The 27508-nt window shown below is 40.4% G+C and overlaps 1 protein-coding gene across 2 annotated transcripts in view; it reads right to left on the minus strand.

The window, feature by feature from the left end:
* Positions 1-25742, minus strand: part of LOC309563838 (rap1 GTPase-GDP dissociation stimulator 1-like) — a 296711-nt gene extending 270969 nt beyond the window's left edge. For both annotated transcript variants that reach the window (XM_082268470.1, XM_082268469.1), the window contains exon 1: positions 25616-25742. In XM_082268470.1, the coding sequence (XP_082124596.1) occupies positions 25616-25619 (4 nt within the window). In that variant the 5' untranslated portion in view covers positions 25620-25742. The remainder of the gene's footprint in view (positions 1-25615) is intronic.
* Between the last annotated feature and the right edge of the window lie 1766 nt (positions 25743-27508).

Here is a 27508-nt window from a genome sequence, read left to right on the forward strand (position 1 = left end):
ACAGACAAGCGCAGCCGCCTGTCCAGAGACAATGTGGACAAGCTCACGTTCATTAAAATGAACCAGGCATGGATCCCACGGGACTTTTCCGTACCTTATGCAGAATAGCAATGGATACCGACCTTACCCACCCATTGTTCCATTTTTGCTCTTTCTCACTCTTTTGGGGTGTACCCTCATTTAAAATTTTTGAAAAGAAGCAGTGTTGGCTACCTCGTCCTCCTCCTCAGGGCCAGATTAATGTAGGGGCTATTGGAGCTGCAGCTCCAGGCCCCTACCTTTTATATAGGCCCCGGGTTGGCCATATTCACTGTTACCGCTCTTCTGTCACTTGTAAACACAGAAGTCTGGCTTCTATGCTCGCTTCCCCAGGCAGCACCCTCAGAACCTCCCCACACAGCGTGAAGGCCGGACAAGGAGGGACAGTTGGCGATGCATGGATGTGTTTATGGGCTTCAGAGACAGCATCCCATGTTGAATTAGGCATGCATGGCTGCACCCTTCCTCCTCTGGGTGCATGGCAAGGCACGGCCCTTAAGGCCCTTCAAAATCCTCAGCACCAAGCCCATGATGCTGTTAATCCGGCCCTGGTCCTCCTCCACCGCCGCTTCCACCTACACCGCCCATAGGTGTGCGCAGCCTATTGCATTAAGGTGTGCACCCCAAAGTTGAAATACACATGCATGTGTTTGCCAGCAGGGAGAGTAATGTATCGGGGCCATGTACCTGTAGGCAAGGAGAAATAGAGCAGAGCAGGTCCCAGGGAGATCTTTCCCATCTCCTCACTGGCAATGCTATGTGCCCTAGGTGATTAGGGTGTGCCCAGGCACACCCAGCACACCCTGTGCGCACGCCTATGTCACCGCCACATCCACCACCACCTCAACGTCCCTCCTACTCCATATGGGCCTCGTCCTTCAGAGATGAAGAAGAACATTGTTTTATTTTTCTGTTTTTTTTTTGTTGTTTTAAGTTATTTCCCTATCCACATTTGTTTGCAGAGCACTTGCCATGCTCTTAATTACGTTTTGCTGTCATTTGCAGCACTCTAGCCCTTTCCTTTGGTGTTTTAGAGCCATTTTAGTGCCTTAAAGTTCGGGTCCCCATTGACTTCAATGGGGTTCGGTGTCCGGGAAAAGTTCGGTAAAAGTCCGGGACACGGACCCGGACTTTTTTTTAAAGTTCGGCCGAACCCGTCGAACACGGACATCTAGGTGTTCGCTCAACCCTACTTATTTCCTCAACTCTACTAAGAACCTTTAACCTCTCTAGCTGTATTACTAGTATGAAATAAACTATCAAACAAGGAGAGTACAAACCTTTTTCAATGGTCCTGTCAGGTGCGTGAGGTCTCTCAACTAGAGGATATTAATAAAAAAAAAAAACTAAAAAAAAACAACCAACCAAAGAAAAAAAAACCTAAAGCTTAGGTGGTACCAAGAGTAGATGGATACAAATGGGACTGAGGATATACTCTCAACATAAAATAATTACATTTTAATTCCTGTGGCTTTCAGGCATTTTCTTTCCCAGATCGTAGCATTGCACATACTGTATAATCCGGTTAAATAAGTGACTATAGAATAATCATGCCTAGATTTACTTTGCACCAAAAATAGTATATTTTTCAAAAAGCTTAATGTCTCTGCTATGGACATAGCTTCACCAGTTCAGTAAATTAACAGATAAATTAAATGCCTGCCATAAGATATGTACTGATGCCAAGAAATGCAATTCAGGCTGATGTCAAAATCAATGTTTTGATAAGCTTGCTGTAAATTTTCCTTGCAGCATGTGTGCACTCATCCACACACATGTCCTATTTGTGCACAAGCAGTCTTTTCTTCGTACAAACTAGAAGTGGTAATTAGCAACATGAAAAATTCAATAAAGCAATAAGCCATTCATTTTTACAGAGATGAGAAAAATATAAAAATATCTTATTTTGTTAGCCCTATTTTATCCGGATTTCGGGCTCCAGTGTGTGGCTAATGGGATTCAGTAATATTTCTGGAATTAATTTACTAATTTCTGAGTTCACTTATGGAATACACCTCCTGAGAGGTGAGGCTATTTGCAAATAACTAAGCTGTAGTTATGGGCCGAACACCCCCCTGTTCGTTTTTTTGCCAGAACATCTCGAATAGGGAAAAAGTTCTAGTAAACATGCAAACTCTATTAAACATGAACACGAAAATCTAAAATCAAAAGTCCTAATTTTAAAGGCTTATATGCAAGCTATTGCCATAAAAAGTGCATGGGGACCCGGGTACTGTCCTGGGAGACATGTATCAATGCAAAAAAAAATATTTTTAAAACAATCGTTTTTACAGGAGCAGTGATTTTGATGATGTTTAAAGTGAAAGAATAAAAATGAAAAACTTCTTTAAATATGGGGGGTCCCCTTAATGTGCCTGTTAAGTGGGGCATTTGTACGATGTATGGAGCCTGCTGCAGCAATACTAACATTTATAAAGGAAAAAATGTCATTTAAATTTGCTCGCGGCTGTAATGTATTGTTGGCTCCCAGCAACACAGATGAAAAAAAAACCCGGTGTAGGGCCCCCCCAACCCCCCAGTCCATACCAGGCCCTTCAGGTCTGGTACGGATTTTGAGGGAAACCGCCAAAATAAAAAAAAACAGCGTTGGGTCCCCCCTGAAATCCATATCAGACCCTTATCTTGCAGGCCAGGGAAGGGAAGGGGAACCATACCAGGCTGCTTGCCCTCAACATGGGGAGAATGCTTTGGGGTGCCCCCCAAAGCACCTTGTCCTCATGTTGATGGGGACAAGGGCCTCTTCTTGACAACCCTGGCCTTGGGTTGTTGTTGTGGAGGTCTGCGGGTGAGGGGCTTATTGGAATCTGGAAGCCCCCTTTAACAAGGGGGCCCCCAGATTTGTTAACTGAAACCTAAAGTGGTTCTAAAGGCAGAAAATGTTGTTACCTTAATGAATGCTCTGCTTTAAGGTAAAAACCTTCTTGGTGCAGCTCCCTCCTCCCCAGCCCCCCTCCCCCTTATACTTACCTGAGCCCAATGTCAATCCAGCGTTCTGCATGAGAGCACAGGCTCTCTTGGCACTCTTCCTCCTCATTGGCGCAGAAACAGTAGTGGACTTCATTGGCTCCCACTGCTGTCAATCATAGCCAGTGGGGAGGAAGCAGGGGCAGGGCCAAGCCCTGCTGTGTGTCTATGAACGCATCAAACTGACTCGAGAGTGAGCGTTTGCAAGTGCCCCCATAGCAAGCAGCCTGCGGGGTGACAGTAAGTATAACATGTTTTTTATTTAAATTTAAAAAAAATCCTTTACAATCACTTTAAAGCCGCTTTACCACCTTAATGATCATTTAGTGTATAACGACGATGCATTATTATTCAGCAGTGTACATCATTAAATGTAGTGAATAGGAAAGCCAGTGCCTTTCTTTGGAGTGGGGAGACCCCCAGTTGACAATCCAAAATTCCCTGGTGCAGAATCCTAGAGGAAGCTGTGAGGAAAAAACACTTCTGCTCTGGTCCCTGGTGCTGGGGAGGATGGGGACCACTGCACTTAAGCATTTCTTTTGTGTAAAGTGAAATGTACCTGGTTAACCCTGCTTTCAGCTGTCCCTCCCATATTCTCTGTGTCCCCACTGCTGGTTCAGATTGTGTAGACCAGCTGTGTCCTCTACAGAGAATGCACAATTTCAGTTCCCTTATAAGCTCTTCATTTCCTCCTTTTTCTAATCTGTGCAGCCCATATCACTATAGAGTCACACATGTGGGCATGAACACAGTGGAAATGACAGTCCTCTCCCTCCCTCTTCCTCCATATCCTCATTGCTAAACACTATGGGGGGTATAGTATGCTGATTGATTACATTCACTAAGAAACTCACAAAAAAGTCTTGTTTTAATATAAATCCATCATAAATATATCTAAAGTAATTTCCAATACCCGTGAAGTTAAAAAAAAAAAAGATCCTTAGTTGTAGCTGCCATATGAACAAAGTGAAAGCTAGTGTCAGTCATCTCTGACTCCGCCTACATCTGATTAATGCACAAAAATGACAACTCTGATCTTCAATAAAGATTTATTGGGAGCTATAAAACAATTACTTGATATTTAATTTAAATTGCTCTTTTAAAACTGTTTATTTTTTCAGTCATAAGGCTTTAGCAGCACCAATCAGGGCTGGCCAGACACAGACTCACACTGCAGAGGGCATACATCACCAGAGTAATAGAAGCCCCTCCCAAGGATTTTGCCCTGAAGATGCCAAAGAACACGGAAAGATCATGTCACCACACAACAGCGATGCAGAAATAAGGTACTTGGAGGAAAAAAAAATACGGTGGCATGATATGTATGATTTATGTTAACCACTTGCCGACCGCCGCCCGACTATATACGGCAGCGGTCAGCCCCTCCCAGGCAAAGTGACGTACCGGTATGTCACTAGCCTGGGAGCGAATAGGGGGCGAGCGCGCGCTGCCGGAGGCGCGCTCCCACCCCCGCTCATACCCGAAGAAGCCAGCCCGTGTGACCGGCGGACCCGATGTCCGCCGGTCACTCGCGATCGTCGGGTAGAGAGAGAGAAAGGCAGGCGGCTAATGTAAACAAAGCCACCTGTCATTCTCCCCTGTGTAAAAGCACAGATCACTCGGTCCTGCTATGTAGGACCGTTGATCTGTGCTGTTACACATCAAGCCACATCCAATGACAGTAAGAAACACGCCCCTAGGGACACACTTAACCCCTCCCTCTCCAATAAAGTTAACCCCTTCCCTCCCAGTGTCATTTTTAAAGTAACAGTGCATATGTATAGCACTGATTACTGTAGTAATGTCACTGGTACCCCCAAAAGTGTCAAAAATGTCAGTCAAGGGTCCGATCTATCCGCCGCAATGTCGCAGTACCGCAAAAAAAATCGCAGATCACTGCCATTACTCGTTAAAAAAAAAAACACCAAAAATGACAAAAATCTTTCCCTTAGTTAGTAAACGCAATGACTTTTGCGCAAACCAATCAAAATACGCTTATTGTGATTTTTTTTAACAAACATAGGTAGCAGAAAACAATTTAAAAAAATTTTGATTTTTACATTTTTTTGGGAGGAATTTCATATAAAAGAATGTGAAAAATATTGTTATTTTTGCAAAATTGTCGCTCTTTTTTTGTTTATAGCGCATGATCAAAAAATCGCACAGGTGATCAAATACCACCAAAAGAAAGCTCTGTTTATGGGAAAAAAAGGACGTCAAATTAACTTGGGTACAGCGTCGCAGGACCGCGCAATTGTCCGTTAAAGTCACGCAGTGCCGAATCGCAAAATACCCCCTGGTCAGGAAGGGGGTAAAATCTTCCGGGGCTTAAGTGGTTAATAAATTATGCCAATTAACACTTCTCTGTTTAGTATCTTTTTAAGTGTAGAATAGACTATTGATGGTTCCTAAATGTTACAGAAGCTCCCTCCAACTATCATGGACCTATTTTGTGCCAAGAAAATAATTCATTGGTCTATTTATTTTAAGTTTTTACAGCACTAAACCAACACACAATACTTAAATATACAAAACAAGGGAAAAAAACACATATAAAGTGCACTAAATTAAACAAATTAAATCAAGAGGTAGTAGACACTCCAGGCATTGTTTTAGCTGAAATATTAGGAGGACAGTGTTCCAAAGTTTTCTTTTAAGTCAATTGAAGAAAATCATAAATGGGTGTCCTGCCTAAAATCAGTCAAGCCATTTTATACTACTCTGCACTAGTAGAAACACACATTGCACAAAGCGTGTTATTTAAAACAAGCTCTAATGGTTCCCGATTTTGCTGGTTATGGGCATTTGCATTTCTTTTGTGTATCTATTCTTTATTAGCCAGTGTAACACAAGGAGAAATTGCTGATCCAATGTATAAAGTACATTACCTGTAACTTTTGTATTGCAATTTCTGTTCATGCATGTCTGCACTGGGTTGCCTAGTCACTAACTAACTTATTTCTAGAATGGCAGATCAATAAAACAAAAATATTTTTCTCAAAAGAGAATCTGTTTTTTTTTTTTTTTCAGAATCATACTTACCTAGGCAGATGCATCAACTGTCAAAACTGAGAACCGAGCACTCAAACACCACTGATCGCTCAGTTCTCAGGGCTACCTGAGCAGAGAACTGGTAACTCTCAGTCATGGTTATCTGCTTTGCCCCCCCCCCCCCCGCTCACTTTAGTGCTGGGCTGTGGAGAGGTTAGGAGCGGCCGGCTCAGGCTCTCATAGTCTCACTGATTGTCTGAGCCAGGAGGTGCCGATCCAGGCAAGTGGGTGAATCCCGACTTCATTGTCATGATCTTCCCTAGCCTGGACCGCCTCTGTGATGTCAGCTGACAGTGGGCTTCAGCCCACTGTTTGCTGAAAATGGGTCACAGGACTGCAGAATGAACTGCACTCCTGTAATCCACAGGACAGTTAAACAAGCTTTGGCCATACTTCTCATTTAAGCCAGTAAATCCCTGTGTTCTGAGTACCGTTGGGGATGTCATTACTGGTTAAGGGTAGGTGGACCCTGTAATCAATTCTAGCCACTCTTAAAGAGGTGGGATACATAATCTTGCTACACATGAGAAAAGCAGAACTAAAAGTGATGGCAATTCTCTTTTTTAAAGTTTAAAAAAAAAATGACTACCTGAATAGGGAATGGTTAGAACGTCTGGCAATGTTTTGTTTTCTGTCTGTCTTCCTGTCCCAATGACAACTGCTCCTCGGATTTCTTGTCCTGAGACAGGATTTAAAGAAATAAAAACCTGACATTCAAAAAAAAAAAAAAAGGTTGGTGTAAGGCTTCAATCTGATCTGTATTGGAGCATATTACTGGTCCACATATAAAACTCTAGTTACTGGAATTCATTTAAAAAATGTATTTAGCCAATGATTGACTTGAGCCTTTTACATCCATCCAAAGCTAAGATATAAGTTAGTGTGGGCCAGCTCTAAGGGAGCTAGATATAATGGACATAGGATTTCACTATCTGCTCTTTGCTGGAGACAGCAGTATTATGACACACTGCAGCTGCATTCTCCATATAATTCATAGAATACAGGCCAATGTATGCAGCCAGGGCCGCTGATAGGGGGGACCACCAGCCCTCTTGTAGGGGGCCCGAGCACACAGGGGGGCCCACACAGACAGGGGGGTTAGTGATGGACAACAAATACAGAAATCTTCCTCCAGCACCTGAATCTGATCTCTTCCTCTCCCTGCTATCAGCTTTTATCTGTTGAGAAAGAGACAGTTGTCCCTCACTAATCCCCCTCCCTTGTGTGGGCCCCCCTCCCAGCACTGGCTCTAATGTTATCTCTGCTCAGGAGTTTATTTGTAACTTTGTTTCTCTCTCTCTATCTCTCTGGTCCCGGAGCTCCAACTGCCCAGCCTGTATATTTTCTCATCTCATCTTCTTTTTTATTTTACATAGTTTTTTTTTTTTTTTTAGATTTAGCAGGAATTATGCGAGTTATGTTATATTTGTGTCTGCTAATAGTGATTGTGTTGTAATTTAATATTTTCTTGAGGGGGCCCTGCCAGGTAGTCTGTACGGGGCCCCGTGATTTCTAACAGCAGCCCTGTATGCAGCCTATGGTGTTCCATGGAGTTCTCATTGCTTAAAGTGTAAGTTCACCCTAACACTAAAATCCCTGCATCTACAGACATCTACGATCTAACACTAACCTATCTAGACATGAAAAGAAGAAATCAGTATACATACCTTTTTTGAAGCCGATCTGAACCGATCCCACGCTGAGCTGTCAGCCACAGCTTTGCTGTGGAGGCGGGTGCAAAGAACATAACCAACAACGGAAGTCCCATAGTAAGTCTACGGGTAACATTACTTCCCATTCATTTTCCAGCCATTGTCGGCTGTGTCCTCTGCAGAGCTTCTGCTGCTGAAGACCAGATTGGATCAGCTTTAAAAATGGTATGTACTATGTTTACTGATTTCGTCTTTACAGGGATAGAAAGGTTGGTGTTAGATCATGGATGTCTGTAGATGCAGGGATTTTTGTGTTAGGGTGGACTTACACATTAAAGATGCAGAAAGAACTCCATAATTAGAGGAGAGGCCAGTCACATCACTTTGACAAGTCATACAGGAAAAACAAAACTGCGCTATAGTGTACAATTTAGAGCAGCAACTCAAAAGTGAGATATACACCAATAACAATATAAAAAATTATAAGTTACGCTATTTGCAAATATTGAACATAAAAGTAAAAATAGCATAGACTAAAAATATTTTTGACATGAAAACATAATTAGTGACATTATAAAACAAAAAATAGATCCATTAGCATGATTAATGGGAACACCTGTGCAAGTCCAAAAAAATGTAAACACGTATATCTCCAACAATGTATTTTACACATGGACTTCCCCCGTGAAAATTTTTCCACCACCAATTGTAATGTCCACCACCAAGACAGGATGACCTGCTTACCAGAAATATAGACCTCAATGGGTCCACAGAGCTTAGGAATTGGATTAAAACCCAAACAAGGCAATTATTCTGAAGGAATATAAGGACCCTCCTATGTATACCTCCACCATTAATTAAGCTTGGCAGCCTTTCGAAGGGTGACACTCCCCATAAAACATAACAAAAGATTTGCCATAGTGTAAGAAAGTAAGGTGGTTTATTATCATATTATAAAATATTGCACTTACAACAGCGCAGTGAAAAGCATAAAAATCAAGCCGGCCGGCTAAAGCAGCATGGCCCATCCTTCTGGGATCTCACAGGGCATGGTGACGTCAGCACATCGCTAACCCAATGTGTTTTGTCACAGATGACATCATTCTGGGGCACAGGTGGCGTGCTGACTCACCGCTTTAAATACCAAACATCACAGCGACCCATTTTCCCATTGTATTTATTTCTGCTCCATTCAAGCAAGAGGAGCAATGTTCTCCTTAGTTCTACTTTAAAGTGGAGTTCCGGTCTCAAATACCTTTTTTAACTAAAAATACCCCTATAATACTAATCCATCGCCCTTTACAGAACCACTATTCTCATACTTACAAGGTGTACGGTATTGGATTTTAGTCAAAATCTTACTTTTAAAAACTCTGTCTGGGCACGGCCATCTTGGATGTGGGCATCTGAAGCTGCAGTGTAATCTGCAGTTTCCTTCTTCCAGGGAGTGTTCTGGGAGTTCTTCCTGATTCCAGCCTCCTGGGAGTGATGACAAACAGCTCCCAGGATGCAATGCAAAGGCAGAAGTGATGTCGGTGGCCCCGGCCACAGAAGGGGGGAGAAGGAGGAAGTACAAAAATGCCCTAAAAATAAGGTAAGGGACCCCGAAAAAAATTGATAATGCCCAATTGTTGATCAGCATAGCGAGCACTCCAGGAATCATTAAAGTTGCAAAATAGGCCGGAACTCCACTTTAAGTTAGTTTAGTTGGTTATTGTATAAAAATCCTTTATCTCTCTCTCTTATTCTCAGCAGTTCCAGAAGAAGTTGCATAGCACCCATCAAATCAAATTCCTGGGTATAAAGCAAAGCATCGACAGATGCAACTCAGAGTTCTGCATTCTGTGTGCACTGAATTGATGTCAAGTAAACATTATTAATTATTATTGATCTGTAAAATGATTGATGTTGTAATATATGATGTTTCTCCCTTGCGAGCATTTTGTTTGACAACTTGCTCAAGCAAAATACACACTAGTGGATTTGTTTGATTTATATATGGGCTTAAAAGCTGTGTTTTCCACATCAGGGGGTCTCACATAACATTGTACAATATATATTTTGTTTGATTTTTGCTTACTTTTCAGTTTATCATTTCTGTTCTATTAAAGAAGACATTTATTCACAGTCAGAATGAGTTGCAATGGGCTATGTACAGTTCACATTCATCCATTTTTTATCATTGTGCTTGCCTGGACACACAAAATGGCAGTTCTGTAAATGTACTAATAAATTAGATAAACCCATTATGGGTCATTGTTTGGCATATCAGTATTATTATTTCTGACAGGAACATCTATTTGTGCAATGCATTTTCTTTAAAGTTCTTAAAAAGATTAAGTCTGTTTAATGTTACTAAATATTGACTTCATCTTAACCTGTCCAATAGTTTATTTACATTGTCACAAAATAAAAAAATACAAGACTTTTAAAATGTGGTGTTGAGATGATAAGTGGGGGGCCAAATCCCCAAATTGAAAGTTATAATAAAAGCACACACATATCAAGAAGTGCCTAAATTCAAAATGTTATGTTATAAAGTGTCAACAACACAATAAGACCCGATTCACACTAGCGCGACTTGTCAGGCGACTTGTCAGCCTGACAAGTCGCGCTCCCTCGCGGTCCATTGACTGCTACAGGACCCGTTCTAATAGGAGCGACACAAGTCGCTCTGACTTAGAAAAAGGGTCCTGTACTACTTCGGGGCGACCTTTGAGCGACTTGCATAGACTTCCATTATGTGAAGTCCCTGCAAGTCGCTCCGAAGTCGTGGTGCATGGGAATGCACAAGTCGCCCCCGAAGTAGTACAGAGTCATGCCGCCCCAGTGTGAACCGACTCTCAGACTCAAGCACTGTAAATGTAAGGGATTACACTGGGTTTAACCTGCCTAGCGGTATCCCCGAGCTTGACTCGGGGTGGATTTTCTATGCTGTTATCGGTATCCCCGAGTCACGTTCGGTTTGGATGTGCAGAGCGCATCTTACCTTCTCCTGGCGATCCAGCGATGATCTCCCATTGCTGTGATCGCCAGCCATCTGAGATCCCCGCCGCTCGTCTGTCTTCCGTTGGTGTGAAGACTTCCTAGTTCCGTTCCCTGCAGCAGCAATGCTGCATGGGAGCGGAACTAGGGAAGGAAATTCAAACTTTGAACGTTGCACAAAACACAAACACACACATAACATTTATATTATATATATATATATATATATATATATATATATATATATTATATATATATATATATATATATATACAGATATATATATATATATATATATATATATATATATATATATATATATATATATATATATATATATACACACATATATATATATATATATATATATATATATATATATATATATATATATAATGCATGAATTATAATCTAATCAATAATATAATTTTATTATATAATATAATATATATATATTATATTATATAATAAAATTATATTATTGATTAGATTATAATTCATGCATTTGTGTTTCAAATTTATCACATCTGGGATGTCTACTAGAGTCTTGTTTTGGTCAGGTTTAAGTCAGTAATTACTAAGAATTGTAGGCCAATAATACATAAAGCCAAATTTCCGTGAAAAAAATTGTACCGCTTTTGGTACAGGATTCCTGACATAATCATACCGCCAGGGAGGTTAATTAAACTTTAAAAGAATGCACCGTTGCATCAAACTAAAGGCAAATAAAGTTTGCAGGGGACCTGTGTCAGCACAATCCAGTACACAACAGAACATTTATCCTCCTGCCTAGTTCTGCAAAGGTTTGGGTTTGCTTAAACTTTCTAGCTATCCCAGCACAGTCTGCATGCACTCTCTCCCTCTCTCAAGAACATACCACCTGCATTCAACCAGGAAAATATCTATATCATACCCCAGGTGAGGAGTAAAGGTGTTTTCGGTGCTTGACTCCTGGCATACTGGCACACAGCCCTACCACTACCAACAGCCTAACTCATAAAGTGCCACACAGACTAGGAATCAGCTGAACCCCATCCATATTTCTGCCCTTGACCCAGTGAAAGTGTTTGTCACTAACTGACATGACACTGGTGTGAATGCGAAATGGAGTTAGCCCCTAAGGTAATAATTTTATACATTTAAAAATAAAGCAAAAATATTTTTTTTTTCATCTTCTTTGGTTATGGCTCTTTCTATTTTCCTTGTATTATATTTTTTAGGGTTTCAGTATATTTTTATTATATTTATATTAGAAAAGCAAAAGAAGAGTTTGTCTGGAGTTAGCCATGCTGCAGATAAAATATTTGCCCTCTGTACCCTCGTGCATATGAAAACTGTAAATCTAGAACCCCAAAAATGTATCTTTTCCGTACATGTGGAACTGGGTGGATGGGCTTTGGTAATTATCCTGCTGTCACCTGATGTTATGAACCAGTGTGAACTTGGTATTGTCTTGGATTGGCTGAGTCTTGAGTATGCCAACTAAATGCTGTCATGGTGTTAGGGGTGTGTACCCACATTGATGTCTGAGCTGTTGTCTGTTGGAGATTTGGGTGATGAGGGTATAATGAATAACACATGAGGGTGGGAGATTGCAGCAAATGATGTCCCACCTACAATATGTATCTGCTCATTAATATTATTTTAATATTATAAAAATCGAATTATTGGAGAGCTAGAGAGGAGTCAAGGAAGTTTTGCTGGCGCTCAAGCACAAGAAAAAAGAAGGTGGAGTTACACCATCTTTCTGCAGTTTTATTGTTTGCAAACAGTTTTCACATGACAACCTTCAAGGATCACATATATGTTTTTCAATGTTTCAAAGTAAGAAACAAACTGTAATTAAATTAATTTGAATTGTTATTACACTCTAAATGCCATTGCTTAGGTTTAAATGAATGAAGGCATATACCCATATACAATAACTCAGTTGACCTATTTAACCTTTTTAAAACCACCCACACTGAGCGTGTGGGCGGGCAGCATGGACAGGCTCAACAACGAATATATACGTTGCTTCGCACAATGGCACTCGTGCTCCCCCTGGGGTGAGCAGCATTCTGCTCCCATAACCACTGTATCCACTGAACACAATGGATTAAAGTGGCCAGTCGATCACATGATTGCTATGCAATCACATAATCCCAATGTATACACAACTGTTTTGAATGAATTTAATTCATAACAGCTGTGCTATTTGTAGCAATGCTGTGATTGTCCCACAGCTATCACATGGTACCTGGGCCAATCACAGCACCCCGTACCATGTGGTTAGCTGTAGCCAATCACAGCATGTCAAGAGAAAGCAAGCTGTCATGAATGGAAACCTATTCATGACAGTTCAAACAATGCTGTTATAGTGTTCATCACTGTAACAGCAATCACAAAGTGAAAAAAAAATCCTCGATCACCCCCCCAGAGTAGTATAGTGTTAGTATGTGGCAGCATTTAAGCATTACTGGCAGCATTTAAGCATTACAAAGAGTGTAATAAGAAATGTAAAAACGAAATCAGGGCTGCTAAAATAGAACATGAGAGACATATAGCGGAGGAGAGTAAAAAGAACCCCAAGAAGTTTTTTAAGTATATAAACAGTAAGAAAGCGAGGCCAGAACACATTGGCCCCATAAAAGATGACAAAGGAAATATGGCCACTGAGGACAGAGAAAAGGCGGAAGTGTTAAATCATTTCTTCTCTTCAGTCTTCACAAAAGAATCGGGGGGGCTACACGAACCTAGCTTGTAAGGCCGAACTAAACAACACACCTCAGGAAGTGCCGCCATGGCTAACAGAAGATAGACTTAAAACTAAACCAGAGAAACTTAACATAAATAAATCACCGGGACCGGATGGCTTGCACCCGAGGGTTCTGAAAGAGCTCAGCCAGGTGATTGCCAGACCATTATTCTTGATCTTTGAAGGATAGTTTACAGACGGGTATGGTGCCAGCTGATTGGAAAAAAGCCAACGTGGTACCAATATTTAAAAAGGGGCCGAGATGTATCCCGGGTAACTATAGGCCGGTCAGCCTAACATCTGTAGTCTACAAGATTTTGGAGGGGATGTTAAGGGACCACATACAGGACTTTAGTAATGAAAACTGTATTATTAGTAGTAATCAGCATGGATTCATGAAAAATCGTTCTTGCCAAACCAATCTATTAAACAAGCAAAAAATTGGGGGAGCAAGCCCTGAACATGTATATCTAAAGCCATTTTTATTTATGGACTCTCTTCAGATTTGGTAGTAATTTCTTTTGCATTTGCGCGCTATTCTCTTTTAATATACATGTCTTTTGGTTCATAGCTGCAGCAGCTTTGGAAATACATGGGTATGCTCCCCCAAATTTTTTGCCTGTTTATTATGTATTCGGTCTGACCAGACTATCGAGGTTGAGCAGCCCTCCCCACCCCCCACATACACCTGTACTCAATCAGTGTCCACCATCAAATGGATATAGGAGGAGTCCCCTGTAGTGCATTTGCACATTTTTCCCAGCAAGGAGTGTTGTCTCCAAGGGTTAGAAGGGCTGGATTCATCTCTTTTTCATGGATAGTGTAGGACCCACTGATAATGGGGTACTTTGACGCAGTAGTGGGCTTGAGCACGATATGGCCATATGGTGGGACCAAACCCCCATTTTTATTTATGGACTCTCTTCAGATTTGGTAGTAATTTCTTTTGCATTTGCGCGCTATTCTTTTTTAATATACATGTCTTTTGGTTCATAGCTGCAGCAGCTTTGGAAATACATGGGTATGCTCCCCCAAATTTTTTGCCTGTTTATTATGTATTCGGTCTGACCAGACTATCGAGGTTGAGCAGCCCTCCCCACCCCCCACATACACCTGTACTCAATCAGTGTCCACCATCAAATGGATATAGGAGGAGTCCCCTGTAGTGCATTTGCACATTTTTCCCAGCAAGGAGTGTTGTCTCCAAGGGTTAGAAGGGCTGGATTCATCTCTTTTTCATGGATAGTGTAGGACCCACTGATAATGGGGTACTTTGACGCAGTAGTGGGCTTGAGCACGATATGGCCATATGGTGGGACCAAACCCCCATTTTTATTTATGGACTCTCTTCAGATTTGGTAGTAATTTCTTTTGCATTTGCGCGCTATTCTTTTTTAATATACATGTCTTTTGGTTCATAGCTGCAGCAGCTTTGGAAATACATGGGTATGCTCCCCCAAATTTTTTGCCTGTTTATTATGTATTCGGTCTGACCAGACTATCGAGGTTGAGCAGCCCTCCCCACCCCCCACATACACCTGTACTCAATCAGTGTCCACCATCAAATGGATATAGGAGGAGTCCCCTGTAGTGCATTTGCACATTTTTCCCAGCAAGGAGTGTTGTCTCCAAGGGTTAGAAGGGCTGGATTCATCTCTTTTTCATGGATAGTGTAGGACCCACTGATAATGGGGTACTTTGACGCAGTAGTGGGCTTGAGCACGATATGGCCATATGGTGGGACCAAACCCCCATTTTTATTTATGGACTCTCTTCAGATTTGGTAGTAATTTCTTTTGCATTTGCGCGCTATTCTTTTTTAATATACATGTCTTTTGGTTCATAGCTGCAGCAGCTTTGGAAATACATGGGTATGCTCCCCCAAATTTTTTGCCTGTTTATTATGTATTCGGTCTGACCAGACTATCGAGGTTGAGCAGCCCTCCCCACCCCCCACATACACCTGTACTCAATCAGTGTCCACCATCAAATGGATATAGGAGGAGTCCCCTGTAGTGCATTTGCACATTTTTCCCAGCAAGGAGTGTTGTCTCCAAGGGTTAGAAGGGCTGGATTCATCTCTTTTTCATGGATAGTGTAGGACCCACTGATAATGGGGTACTTTGACGCAGTAGTGGGCTTGAGCACGATATGGCCATATGGTGGGACCAAACCCCCATTTTTATTTATGGACTCTCTTCAGATTTGGTAGTAATTTCTTTTGCATTTGCGCGCTATTCTTTTTTAATATACATGTCTTTTGGTTCATAGCTGCAGCAGCTTTGGAAATACATGGGTATGCTCCCCCAAATTTTTTGCCTGTTTATTATGTATTCGGTCTGACCAGACTATCGAGGTTGAGCAGCCCTCCCCACCCCCCACATACACCTGTACTCAATCAGTGTCCACCATCAAATGGATATAGGAGGAGTCCCCTGTAGTGCATTTGCACATTTTTCCCAGCAAGGAGTGTTGTCTCCAAGGGTTAGAAGGGCTGGATTCATCTCTTTTTCATGGATAGTGTAGGACCCACTGATAATGGGGTACTTTGACGCAGTAGTGGGCTTGAGCACGATATGGCCATATGGTGGGACCAAACCCCCATTTTTATTTATGGACTCTCTTCAGATTTGGTAGTAATTTCTTTTGCATTTGCGCGCTATTCTTTTTTAATATACATGTCTTTTGGTTCATAGCTGCAGCAGCTTTGGAAATACATGGGTATGCTCCCCCAAATTTTTTGCCTGTTTATTATGTATTCGGTCTGACCAGACTATCGAGGTTGAGCAGCCCTCCCCACCCCCCACATACACCTGTACTCAATCAGTGTCCACCATCAAATGGATATAGGAGGAGTCCCCTGTAGTGCATTTGCACATTTTTCCCAGCAAGGAGTGTTGTCTCCAAGGGTTAGAAGGGCTGGATTCATCTCTTTTTCATGGATAGTGTAGGACCCACTGATAATGGGGTACTTTGACGCAGTAGTGGGCTTGAGCACGATATGGCCATATGGTGGGACCAAACCCCCATTTTTATTTATGGACTCTCTTCAGATTTGGTAGTAATTTCTTTTGCATTTGCGCGCTATTCTTTTTTAATATACAAACCAATCTATTAACCTTCTACAATGAAGTGAGCTGCCACCTAGATAAAGGGAAGCCTGTGGATGTGGTGTATCTGGACTTTGCAAAGGCCTTTGACACCGTTCCCCACAAACGCTTACTGTACAAATTAAGGAAGGTAGGTATGGACCATAGGGTGAGTACCTGGATAGAGAACTGGCTCCAGGGGAGAGTCCAGAGGGTGGTGATTAATGGGGAGTACTCGGATTGGGCGGGTGTGGAAAGTGGGGTCCCCCAGGGTTCTGTCCTGGGACCAATCCTGTTTAATTTATTCATAAATGATCTAGAGGAGGGGATATTTAGTACAATCTCAGTATTTGCAGATGATACTAAACTAAGCATGCCAATATCTTCTATGCAGGATGTGGAAACCTTACAAGTGGACCTGAACAAAATAACGGGGTGGGCAACTACATGGCAGATGAGGTTTTATGTTGAAAAATGTAAAGTAATGCACTTGGGGGCCAGAAACCAGAAAGCAAGCTACTCACTAGGGGGGGAACCTCTGGGTGAGTCTAGGATGGAAAAGGACTTGGGGGTACTGGTAGACAACAGGCTTGGCAGTGGCATGCAATGCCAAGCCGCTACAAGCAAAGCCAACAGAATACTGGGATGTATAAAAAAGGGGAATCACTCCAGAAATAAAGAGATTATTCTCCCGCTCTACAAGACTCTGGTCTGGCCACATCTGGACTATGCTGTCCAGTTCTGGGCACCGGTTCTCAGGAAGGATGTGCTAAGAATTGGAAAGAGTCCAGAGAAGGGCAACAAAAATAATTAGGGGAATGGAGGACATCAGCTATGAGGAAAGACTACAAGCACTGAACCTATTCTCTCTGGAGAAGAGACGATTGAGGGGGGATATGATATCAATGTACAAATACTGTACTGGCGACCCTAGCATAAGGAACAAACTATTCAGAGAGAGGAGATACAATAAGACACGTGGCCATTCACTAAAACTAGAGGAAAGGCAGTTTAACCTTAAAATGCGTAAGGGGTTCTTCACTGTAAGAGCGGTAAGGATGTGGAATTCGTATCAGCTGGGAGCATTGATAGTTTCAAAAAACTATTAGATGGGCACCTTGGAGACCACAACATACAGGGGTATACAATGTACGGTTAAAAGCAAACGCACACACATCATAGGTTGAACTGGATGGACTGATGTCTTTTTTCAACCTCACTAACTATGTAACTATGTAACTATATGTAACTAAACTGCTCTGATAAAAGTATGTAAAAAAAATAGAAAAAAAAGAAAAAACTATTTTTAAAAATTGAATAAAAAAAAGATTTTTATATATTTTTTTACATACCGTTACCAGCCAAAAACAGATTTTAGTAAATTTTTTAATTTTCCCAAAAAATTGTGACAAAAAGTAACATTTTAAAAAAACTCGCCATGCCTCTTGCTAAATACCTCGGATTGTCTACTTTCCTAAACCAGGTCATTTGGGGGGCATTTGTAGTGTCCTGGCATTTTAGGGCCTTACACAATCAATTTTTAAATATATACAGTATCTCACAAATTGAGTACACCCCTCACATTTTTGAAAATATTTTATTATTATTTCTTTTCATGTGACAACACTGAAGAAATGACACTTTACTACCATTTAAAGTAGTGAGTGTACAGCTTGTATAACAGTGTAAATTTGCTGTCCCCTCAAAATAACTTAACACACAGCCATTAATGTCCAAACCACTGGCAACAAAAGTGAGTACACCCCTAAGTGAAAATGTCCAAATTGGGCCCAAAGTGTCAATATTTTGTGTGTCCACCATTATTTCCCTGCATTGCCTTAACCCTCTTGGGCATGGAGTTCACCAGAGCTTCACAGGTTTTCACTGGAGTCCTCTTCCACTCCTCCATGACGACATCACAGAGCTGGAGGATGTTAGAGACCTTGTGCTCCTCCACCTTCCATTTGAGGATGCCTCACAGATGCTCAGTAGGATTTAGGTCTGGAGACGCTTGGCCAGTCCATCACCTTTAGCCTCAGCTTCTTTAGCAAGACAGTGGTCGTCTTGGAGGTGTGTTTGGGGTCATTATCATGTTGGAATACTGCCCTGCAGCCCAGTCTCCAAAGGAAGAGGATCTTGCGCTGCTTCAGTATGTCATAGTACGTGTTGGCATTCATGGTTCCCTAAATTAACTGTAGCTCCCCAGTGTCGGCAGCTCTCATGCAGCTGCAGACCATGACACTCCCAACACCATGCTTGAGTGTAGGAAAGACACACTTGTCTTTGTACTCTTACTAGTTGCCGCCGCCACACACGCTTGACACCATCTGAACCAAATATGTTTATCTTGGTCTCATCAGATCAGAGGACATGGTTCCAGTAATCCATGTCCTTAGTCCGCTTGTCTTCAGCAAACTGTTTGCGGGATTTCTTGTGCATCATCTTTAGAAGAGGCTTCCTTCTGGGATGACAGCCATGCAGAACAATTTGATGCAGTGTGCGGTGTATGGTCTGCGCACTGACAGGTTGATCCCCCACCCCTTCAACCTCTGCAGGAATGCTGGCAGCACTCATACGTTTATTTCCCAAAGACAACCTCTGGATATGACGCTGAGCATGTGTACTGAACTTCTTTGGTTGACCATGACAAGGCCTGTTCTGAGTGGAACCTGTCCTGGTAAACCACTGTATGGTCTTGGCCACCTTTCTGCAGCTCAGTTTCAGGGTCATGGCAATCTTCTTATAACCTAGGCTATCTTTATGTAGAGCAACAATTATTTTTTTCAGATTCTCAGAGAGTTCTTTGCCATGAGGTGCCATGTTTAACTTCCAGTGACCAGTATGAGAGAGTGAGAGTGATAACACCAAATTTAACACACCTGCTCCCCGTTCACACCTGAAACCTTGTAACACTAATGTGTCACATGACAGTGAGGAGGGAAAATGGCTAATTGACCCCAATTTGGACATTTTCATTTAGGGGTGTACTCACTTTTGTTGCCAGTGGTTTAGATATTAATAGCTGTGTGTTGAGTTATTTTGAGGGGACAGCAAATTTACACTGGTATACAAGTTGTACACTCACTACTTTACATTGTAGAAAAGTGTAATTTCTTCAGTGTTGTCACATGAAAAGATATAATAAAATATTTACAGAAATGTGAGGGGTGTACTCACTTTTGTAAGATACTGCATACCATAGTTTGTAGACGCTATATCTTTAATGCAGATCAATTAGTATACATTTATTGGGATTTTTTTATCAAAGACATGTAGCAGATAACATTTTGGCCTAAATTTATGAAGATACAGTGCCTTGCGAAAGTATTCGGCCCCTTTGAACTTTGCAAACTCTCTCCAGAAGTTCAGTGAGTGATCCAATGTTGACCTAAATGAATAATGATGATAAATAGAATCCACCTGTGTCTAATCAAGTCTCCATATAAATTCACCTGCACTGTGATAGTCTCAGTGGTCCGTTTAAAGCGCAAAGAGCATCATGAAGAACAAGGAACACACCAGGCAGGTCAGAGATACTGTTGTGGAGAAGTTTAAAGCCGGATTTGGATACAAAAAGATTTCCCAAGCTTTAAACATCCCAAGGAGCACTGTGCAAGCGATAATATTGAAATGGAAGGAGTATTAGACCACTGCAAATCTACGAAGACCTGGCCGTCCCTCTAAACTTTCAGCTCATACAAGGAGAAGACTGATCAGAGATGCAGCCAAGAGGCCCATGATCACTCTGGATGAACTGCAGAGATCTACAGCTGAAGTGGGAGACTCTGTCCATAGGACAACAATCAGTCGTATACTGCACAAATCTGGCCTTTATGGAATAGTGGCAAGAAGAAAGCCATTTCTTAAAGATATCCATATAAAGTGTTGTTTAAAGTTTGCCACAAGCCACCTGGGAGACACACCAAACATGTGGAAGAAGGTGCTCTGGTCAGATGAAACCAAAATTGAACTTTTTGGCAACATTGCAAAACATTATGTTTGGCGTAACAGCAACACAGCTCATCACCCTGAACACACCATCCCCACTGTCAAACATGGTGGTGGCAGCATCATGGTTTGGGCCTGCTTTTCTTCAGCAGGGACAAGGAAGATGGTTAAAATTGATGGGAAGATGGATGGAGCCAAATACAGGACCATTCTGGAAGAAAACCTGATGGAGTCTGCAAAAGACCTGAGACTGGGATGTTGTCTTCCAACAAGACAATGATCCAAAACATAAAGCAAAATCTACAATTGAATGGTTCACAAATAAACATATCCTGGTGTTAGAATGGCCAAGTCAAAGTCCAGACCTGAATCCAATCGAGAATCTGTGGAAAGAACTGAAAACTGCTGTTCACAAACACTCTCCATCCAACCTCACTGAGCTCGAGCTGTTTTGCAAGGAGGAATGGGCATAAATTTCAGTTTCTCGATGTGCAAAACTGATAGAGACATACCCCAAGCGACTTACAGCTGTAATCGTAGCAAAAGGTGGTGCTACAAAGTATTAACTTAAGGGGGCTAAATAATTTTTCACGCCCAATTTTTCAGTTTTTTATTTGTTAACAAAGTTTGAAATATCCAATAAATTTTGTTCCACTTCATGATTGTGTCCCACTTGTTGATTCTTCACAAAAAATTACAGCTTTATATCTTTATGTTTGAAGCCTGAAATGTGGCAAAAGGTCACAAAGTTTAAGGGGGCCGAATACTTTCGCAAGGCACTGTACATTTTTCATTTTTATTGGATATTATTTATAACAGAATGATATAGATTATGATCAAGCTGGGGAACCTAAACTCCTGCAGTCACCAGGAAAGAAGGTGCAGGCTGCCATGGTGCTCATTTGAAACAATGCATGTAGAAAAAAAAAATCAAAGGAGTGACGCACTCCCATCCAGCCAGTTTCTGCCAAATCCACGCCCCCTGATATATTTTGATTTGATGACCCAAGCTTAATATGGTGGGTGGAGCGAGACATGTCAGGGTGTGTGTCTTTGGCGGAGACTAATGGACTGAAGACATTTTCAAGTTTACACTAGGTTGGCTGGACAGCAGTGCGGTGCATCTTTGATTTTATATAAAGTAGAAAATATTGGGTTTTTTCAAAACTTTTGGTATTTTTTCATTTATAGCGCAAAATATAAACTAAACCCAGTGGTGATCAAATACCACCAAAAGAAAGCTCTATTTGTGTGAAAAAAAAGGTTATAAACCTAATTTGCATACAGTGTTGCCTGACCGTCCAATTGCCAGTTAAAGTAGGGTAGTGCTGCATACCAAAAAAATGCTTTGGTCAAGAAAGGGGTAAAACCTTCAGGAGGTCAAATGGGTATGAAATAAGTAAAACAATTTGGTAAAATTCTAGCAAAAACACTTTACTGCTTTTAGGAAGCCTATACTTAAAATATGTAGGTTTCTATTTCTTTTTTTTAAAAAAATGCTAGTTTGTCTGTTGATCTAATATTTTATATACTGTATGTTTATGCAAAATATATAGTTTAGTATTGGATAGGGGAGCAAAGTTTCGGAGCTTGTCGGCTTTTCGGCTCATTGTGTTTCCATTGGGGGTATTTTCCCTGACCTTCTGCACAAATGACAACTAATGTATGAGTGTGAGTTACCAGTACAGAAGGTGGGAGAAAACTTACTGACACAGTGACACAAACATCAGAATAAACCTGATATTGGTTCTCAAAACCAGAATAATAAAGTTGGAAATAAATCTAGAACATCTACTAAATTTTATCCTAATTTCAGCTTTATATATGTTTTTTACATTTGACATATTTAGTTTTCCTGTGTAGTTTTTCCTGTACATTCTCATTCCCTCAGATCTACATCTTTGTGCCATAAATGCCTCTGGGGATGAATATAATTATCAATCATAACACTTGATGGACATACAGTAGTTCGTAAACTTCATCTTAAAAAACTGAAGGCTTGGTCTTAGAACATCATGTGACAGTAATGAGGTCTGATGAACCCCAAACTGAGAGGAAAGAATGGGGAAATCATACTGAACACAGTGCCACTCTCATTTATCCAAAATTGACAAGTCAAAGACAAAAAAAGTCAGATTTAAATCTTACAGCTGTGCCGGATATTCATGGGAATAATTATATTTGAGAAAAGAAAACATTCCAGTCTATAGCACAATTGATAAAAACCGCCAAAGTTAGATGGAAAACAGAGAAAAGCTAGATGACAGGCAGAGGATCATAAAACTTCTAGCAGTACTTAACAAAGTCTGCAAAGCCTCCTAATGTAGACTTTTATGTCAAGTCCAGTCTTCAACACCTATCATGGAAACATTTTTATTAACAAAATGCACACTTGTGGGTCTAGATTGTGGACTGAGATTGAACTAACATAGCCAAACAATATATTATTTCCATAACTCTAGCTATAATGGAGTTATATTCAATAAAAGTGGTTGCATTAATGTATAAAAAAATAACAATCATTTAGACACCAAACACATTTATTTTAGCAAAGGAGAAGAAGCTTAATGAAATTCATCAGAGTTTCTAAGCCAAATAAGCAAAGGATTTATATTATATTAAATTTGGTCTCTATCAAATCATGATTTCATTTGGTGCAACAAAATGGTAGTCGACAGACTGCAAAACGTGTCAGTAGAAATACAGATGTGTTTAGAAAAACTGGCATTAAGGGGGTGTCTGCTAAATATCATGAAACATTTCAACACCCTTTCAGCACGCTGCTTAGACCCTTTGATTGGTTATCAATGTAAATTGTATAAACACCCACTTTAACACCAGAAAAAATGGCAGCTCCCGAAACTATGAAGAAATCAAAAGAGTCATTTGTGAGAGCTGGTGATTCTGATATACCACATTGAACTACTTTACAATCCAATTGTACTCCTTATGAAAACAAGCACCATTTGAACTTTGCTAAGTACTTTTCACTTTTATTCCCATTTATTTTGCTGTTGATATTGTCTATTTTACAATATCTTTTCTGTAAATATTTTTCTGAACTATTTTCTTTTAATAAGACAATATTTTAAAATTGTTAAGTTGCGTCTCTAAATCCTCTAACCTAACATTAAATAACTATTTGCCTCTTTGAAGAAAGATATAATGTTGTGAATTATGTTACATTCCTGTTTGGGCATGGCAGCAAGTGATACAGACATATCTTTTTTAAAAGGTCAAAATTGCAACAGGAGGTGCTATAAAGGGCAAATTTCAGTTAAAACCCATAGTGGTCGCTACCATTTGCCTGTATGAATGGGTTCACTGCAGAGTTAACCTGCCCAAGTCACGTCAACCCTGCTGGAAGTGGGTTGATGTCCTGCGAGCTAGAAAATCTGAAGGCGTAGAGTGTAATATCATTACAAACCAAGTTACTAAAAGTTGGGTAGGAGAGAAGGGACAGAGTCAATGATGTAGCTACAAGGAGGGCAGAATTATAGAGTACTACCAGGCCCATGGCCTTGAGGAAGCAAATCTGTGATCCTGGCTCAATAATCCTTGTCTCCTTTTCAGATTTTCCAAATGGAACACCCTCTTTATTTGGTTTGCTTATCAGTTGGAATATACTTTTGTGTTAAGACATATAAAGATATTGTGTGAATTGTATGTGTTGACAATAGGCTAATATTGTGGCAGAGGTTACTAGTTCACATTTTGAAAGAGAAGAATTTATCTAGGCTCCTGGACAGCCATTGCTTTTAGGGGGAGTGAAATGCGTTAATTAAAGTATAGTCAATTGTGGTTTTAAAAGTAAATGGTGTTGGATCCATGTATGGAACTGTAATTGCCATTGATGTGTGTTTGATTTCAAACCAGTATAGTGTATACATTTATTAGGGGTAATGTATAGTGTATACATTTATTAGTGTTAATGCACTTTTCAGACTATCTAGGCAATTAAAATGCAGGAAGATGTTTCCTATGCTTATGAATGACACTAGAATTTTGCTAGTCAAGATAAATCAAATGTAATTAAATCTCTAGCAAAAACATTGAAATCCCTGTCAAATCAGCTATCATCACATAAATACTTAATTTGAAAAGTGTACTTTCAGAGAAACATCGGGATTCTCAAACTAAAACCTGACCAAGGATTCACCACTATCTTATCTAATGAATCAAGGTTTATGCTAAGTAGTGATATTAGCTTTCGAGGACTTGGGTGTCAGACCACCCTACTTAACCTTTTAATGCCAATCTAATTTAAAATGATTGGCCTTTTATACTTTCACTGTCCTCATCTAATGAATTCCAGACGATTTCAAGTTCTCTAATATAATTTTTCATTTTACATACAGTCAATGTAAGTATCAGGCAAAATGTCAAATGTGAGTAAAAGTTTACTAAACTCTTTCAGAAGCACCATTTAATGGACAGAAATGCAGAAGCTCTCTTAAAACAAACATATTAGTAAAAATAATATATCCAAAGCCTCTCTCGATTTAATTAACATTATCTGTAACGGTGCACATCCATTGGGCTTAATAGCATACAATCCAATAACTAGAAAGAGTTTGATATCAATAGATTATATGAAATTTATTCAGAGTAGTCTAAGACATCATGGTCCTTACTAGTCAAGTCAGTTGCGAACTGCTAAACTTAATTCAGTCTAAGAAGCAACTGATCGATGCAAAGGAGTCCAGCAATTCTTAATATTTCAAAACGACATGACCCATGCTGATTCATATATAATGCAAATTCATCCTAAAGACCTGAGCAGCCTTGAATAAAATGCCAATACAATTCAAATAAGGTATTTAAAAAGGCCTAAGGATCCTTGTTCTAAGAATATACAATGCATGCAAGCAGTGAATATGTTAATGATTTCTATAAACCACAGTCATTAGAGAGAAATGCATATAAACAGGTAAAACACTGCAGAGATACAGCTTAACCAGTAAAACAGATTTTGCTCTAAAGCCAAAAGGTCTACAATAAGCAGTTCATACTGGAATGGCTTCTGAGCCAGGCTGAATTCCTGAGGTATGCTCCACATTCATGCCTATGGTGTGCCTCGTGTGAAATAGCTCCTCACGTCAATCCATCTTCCCACAATCAATACTCACCCATCTCAGCCGTATCAAACTGGTAAATGTGAAAATAAAATAAATAAAAAAGTCTTTCAAGATGATCTGTCCCTTCCAGCTACCAGGCTGTGAGTAAAAGGATAGATTTTATATCTCTCTCGCTCCCCTCTCGGTTTCTGCCTCCCTCCCCCTCGCTTTCCATGACCCAGCTCCTCAAATACATTTAATACTCCCTAATTACTTAATCCCTCACAACAGCTTACATGACTAGCTCGAAAATTGTCATGAGTAGGAATGTAAACATAGAAATAACAGAGTAGCAGGGGTATGGGATGCTTTACAAGTCGCAGTTTCTATTTTCACAATGAATTCTATTTGATCTCGACAAGCCAGATATTTTTTAGCTAGACACATTTACAATGAGGGTTCTTGCTCTGCTCTCTGTGCTGCACTAAAAATAGATTTCTTTTCGAGGGGGAAAATTGCTACAGTTGAAAAATGATATACGGAAAGAAAAAAAAAAAAAAACAGAAATTGCATGTTTTTGGACTTGGAAAAAAAAAGAAAGAAAATCTGCTTTTCAGACTCAGCTGCTAGGAAATAAGTATCTAGGGATTTTTAACCACTTTAAGTCAAGGATTTTGTTTGAGAGATAAGAAGACTGAACACTTTCTGACTGAGGGTCCACTTCTACCTGTGTTTAGTAGCACCCCAATGCACTAAGGGAATGTACCTGTGTTGCAGCACACTGCCACATACTGCCTTTGGTTGTCGTGCGTTGGTTACGAACATGGTACATATTACATTTTTGGTCTGTTGGTAGCCCAATCAACTGAATAGGCTGTGCTTTCTTCTGCTAACATGCGCGCGTTAACACACCAAACGGGGACAAAATGCATGTTTGGAAAGCATTTTGCTGTGTTTTATAAAGGTAAAGGTAAACTCCACTGCTTTTAAAATTTTTACTATTTACATGTAAAATGGCTATCTTCTGAATGGCACCTAAGTTAGCTATATACAGTGAGGGAAAAAAAGTATTTGATCCCCTGCTGATTTTGTACATTTCCCCACTGACAAAGAAATGATCAGTCTATAATTTTAATGGTAGGTTTATTTTTAGTGAGAGACAGATTAAGACAGAGCAAAAACAAATTCAGAAAAACGCACTTCGAAAAAGTTATAAAATGATTTGCATTTTAATGGGTGAAAAAAGTATTTGACCCCTTCTCAAAACATGACTTAGTACTTGGTGGCAAAACCCATGTTGGCAATCACAGAGGTCAGATGTTTCTTGTAGTTGGCCACCAGGTTTGCACACATCTCAGAAGGGATTTTGTCCCACTCCTCTTTGCAGATCCTCTCCAAGCCATTAAGGTTTTGAGGCTGATGTGTGGTAACTCGAACCTTCAGCTCCCTCCACATATTTTCTTGTTAAATAGTTTTTATTAAGATGATTTCAAATAGTAACAAACAGGGAAAGGACATCATAATAATAACAGAGGAAAGCAAACTCATAAAACACTGATATAATGGCCAGTAGTACATAGCTGCAGTTATGCAATCTAACTTCATGCCCATGAAGATAAGCCATCACAGCATTAAGCAATCCAAATATATACAAATAGCATTAATACTTATAAGATGGGGTCGCTGATGGCCGTTCTCTAATAGGGCCACCCCAACCCCCCTGGACACCCCAAATGGGTACACACTGTGTCCAGTTGGGGGGGGGTAGACATCCGCGGACCACCATATATTAGACAGACATGTACATAGTTCTACAAGATGTTATTTGTGGCACTAACAGAGAATATATGAAAGGTAAAGTAAAGGGAATACTCTTTGGTGGTAAATCAAAGCAGGCTAATTGGGCTTAAAACCCGTTGCAGGATTAGGATGGTTTAACCAGTGAATCCATAGTTTGCTAAAGAT

Source organism: Pelophylax lessonae (genome assembly GCF_965119305.1).
Source record: "Pelophylax lessonae genome assembly, chromosome: 9".
Classification (NCBI taxonomy): Eukaryota; Metazoa; Chordata; class Amphibia; order Anura; family Ranidae; genus Pelophylax; species Pelophylax lessonae.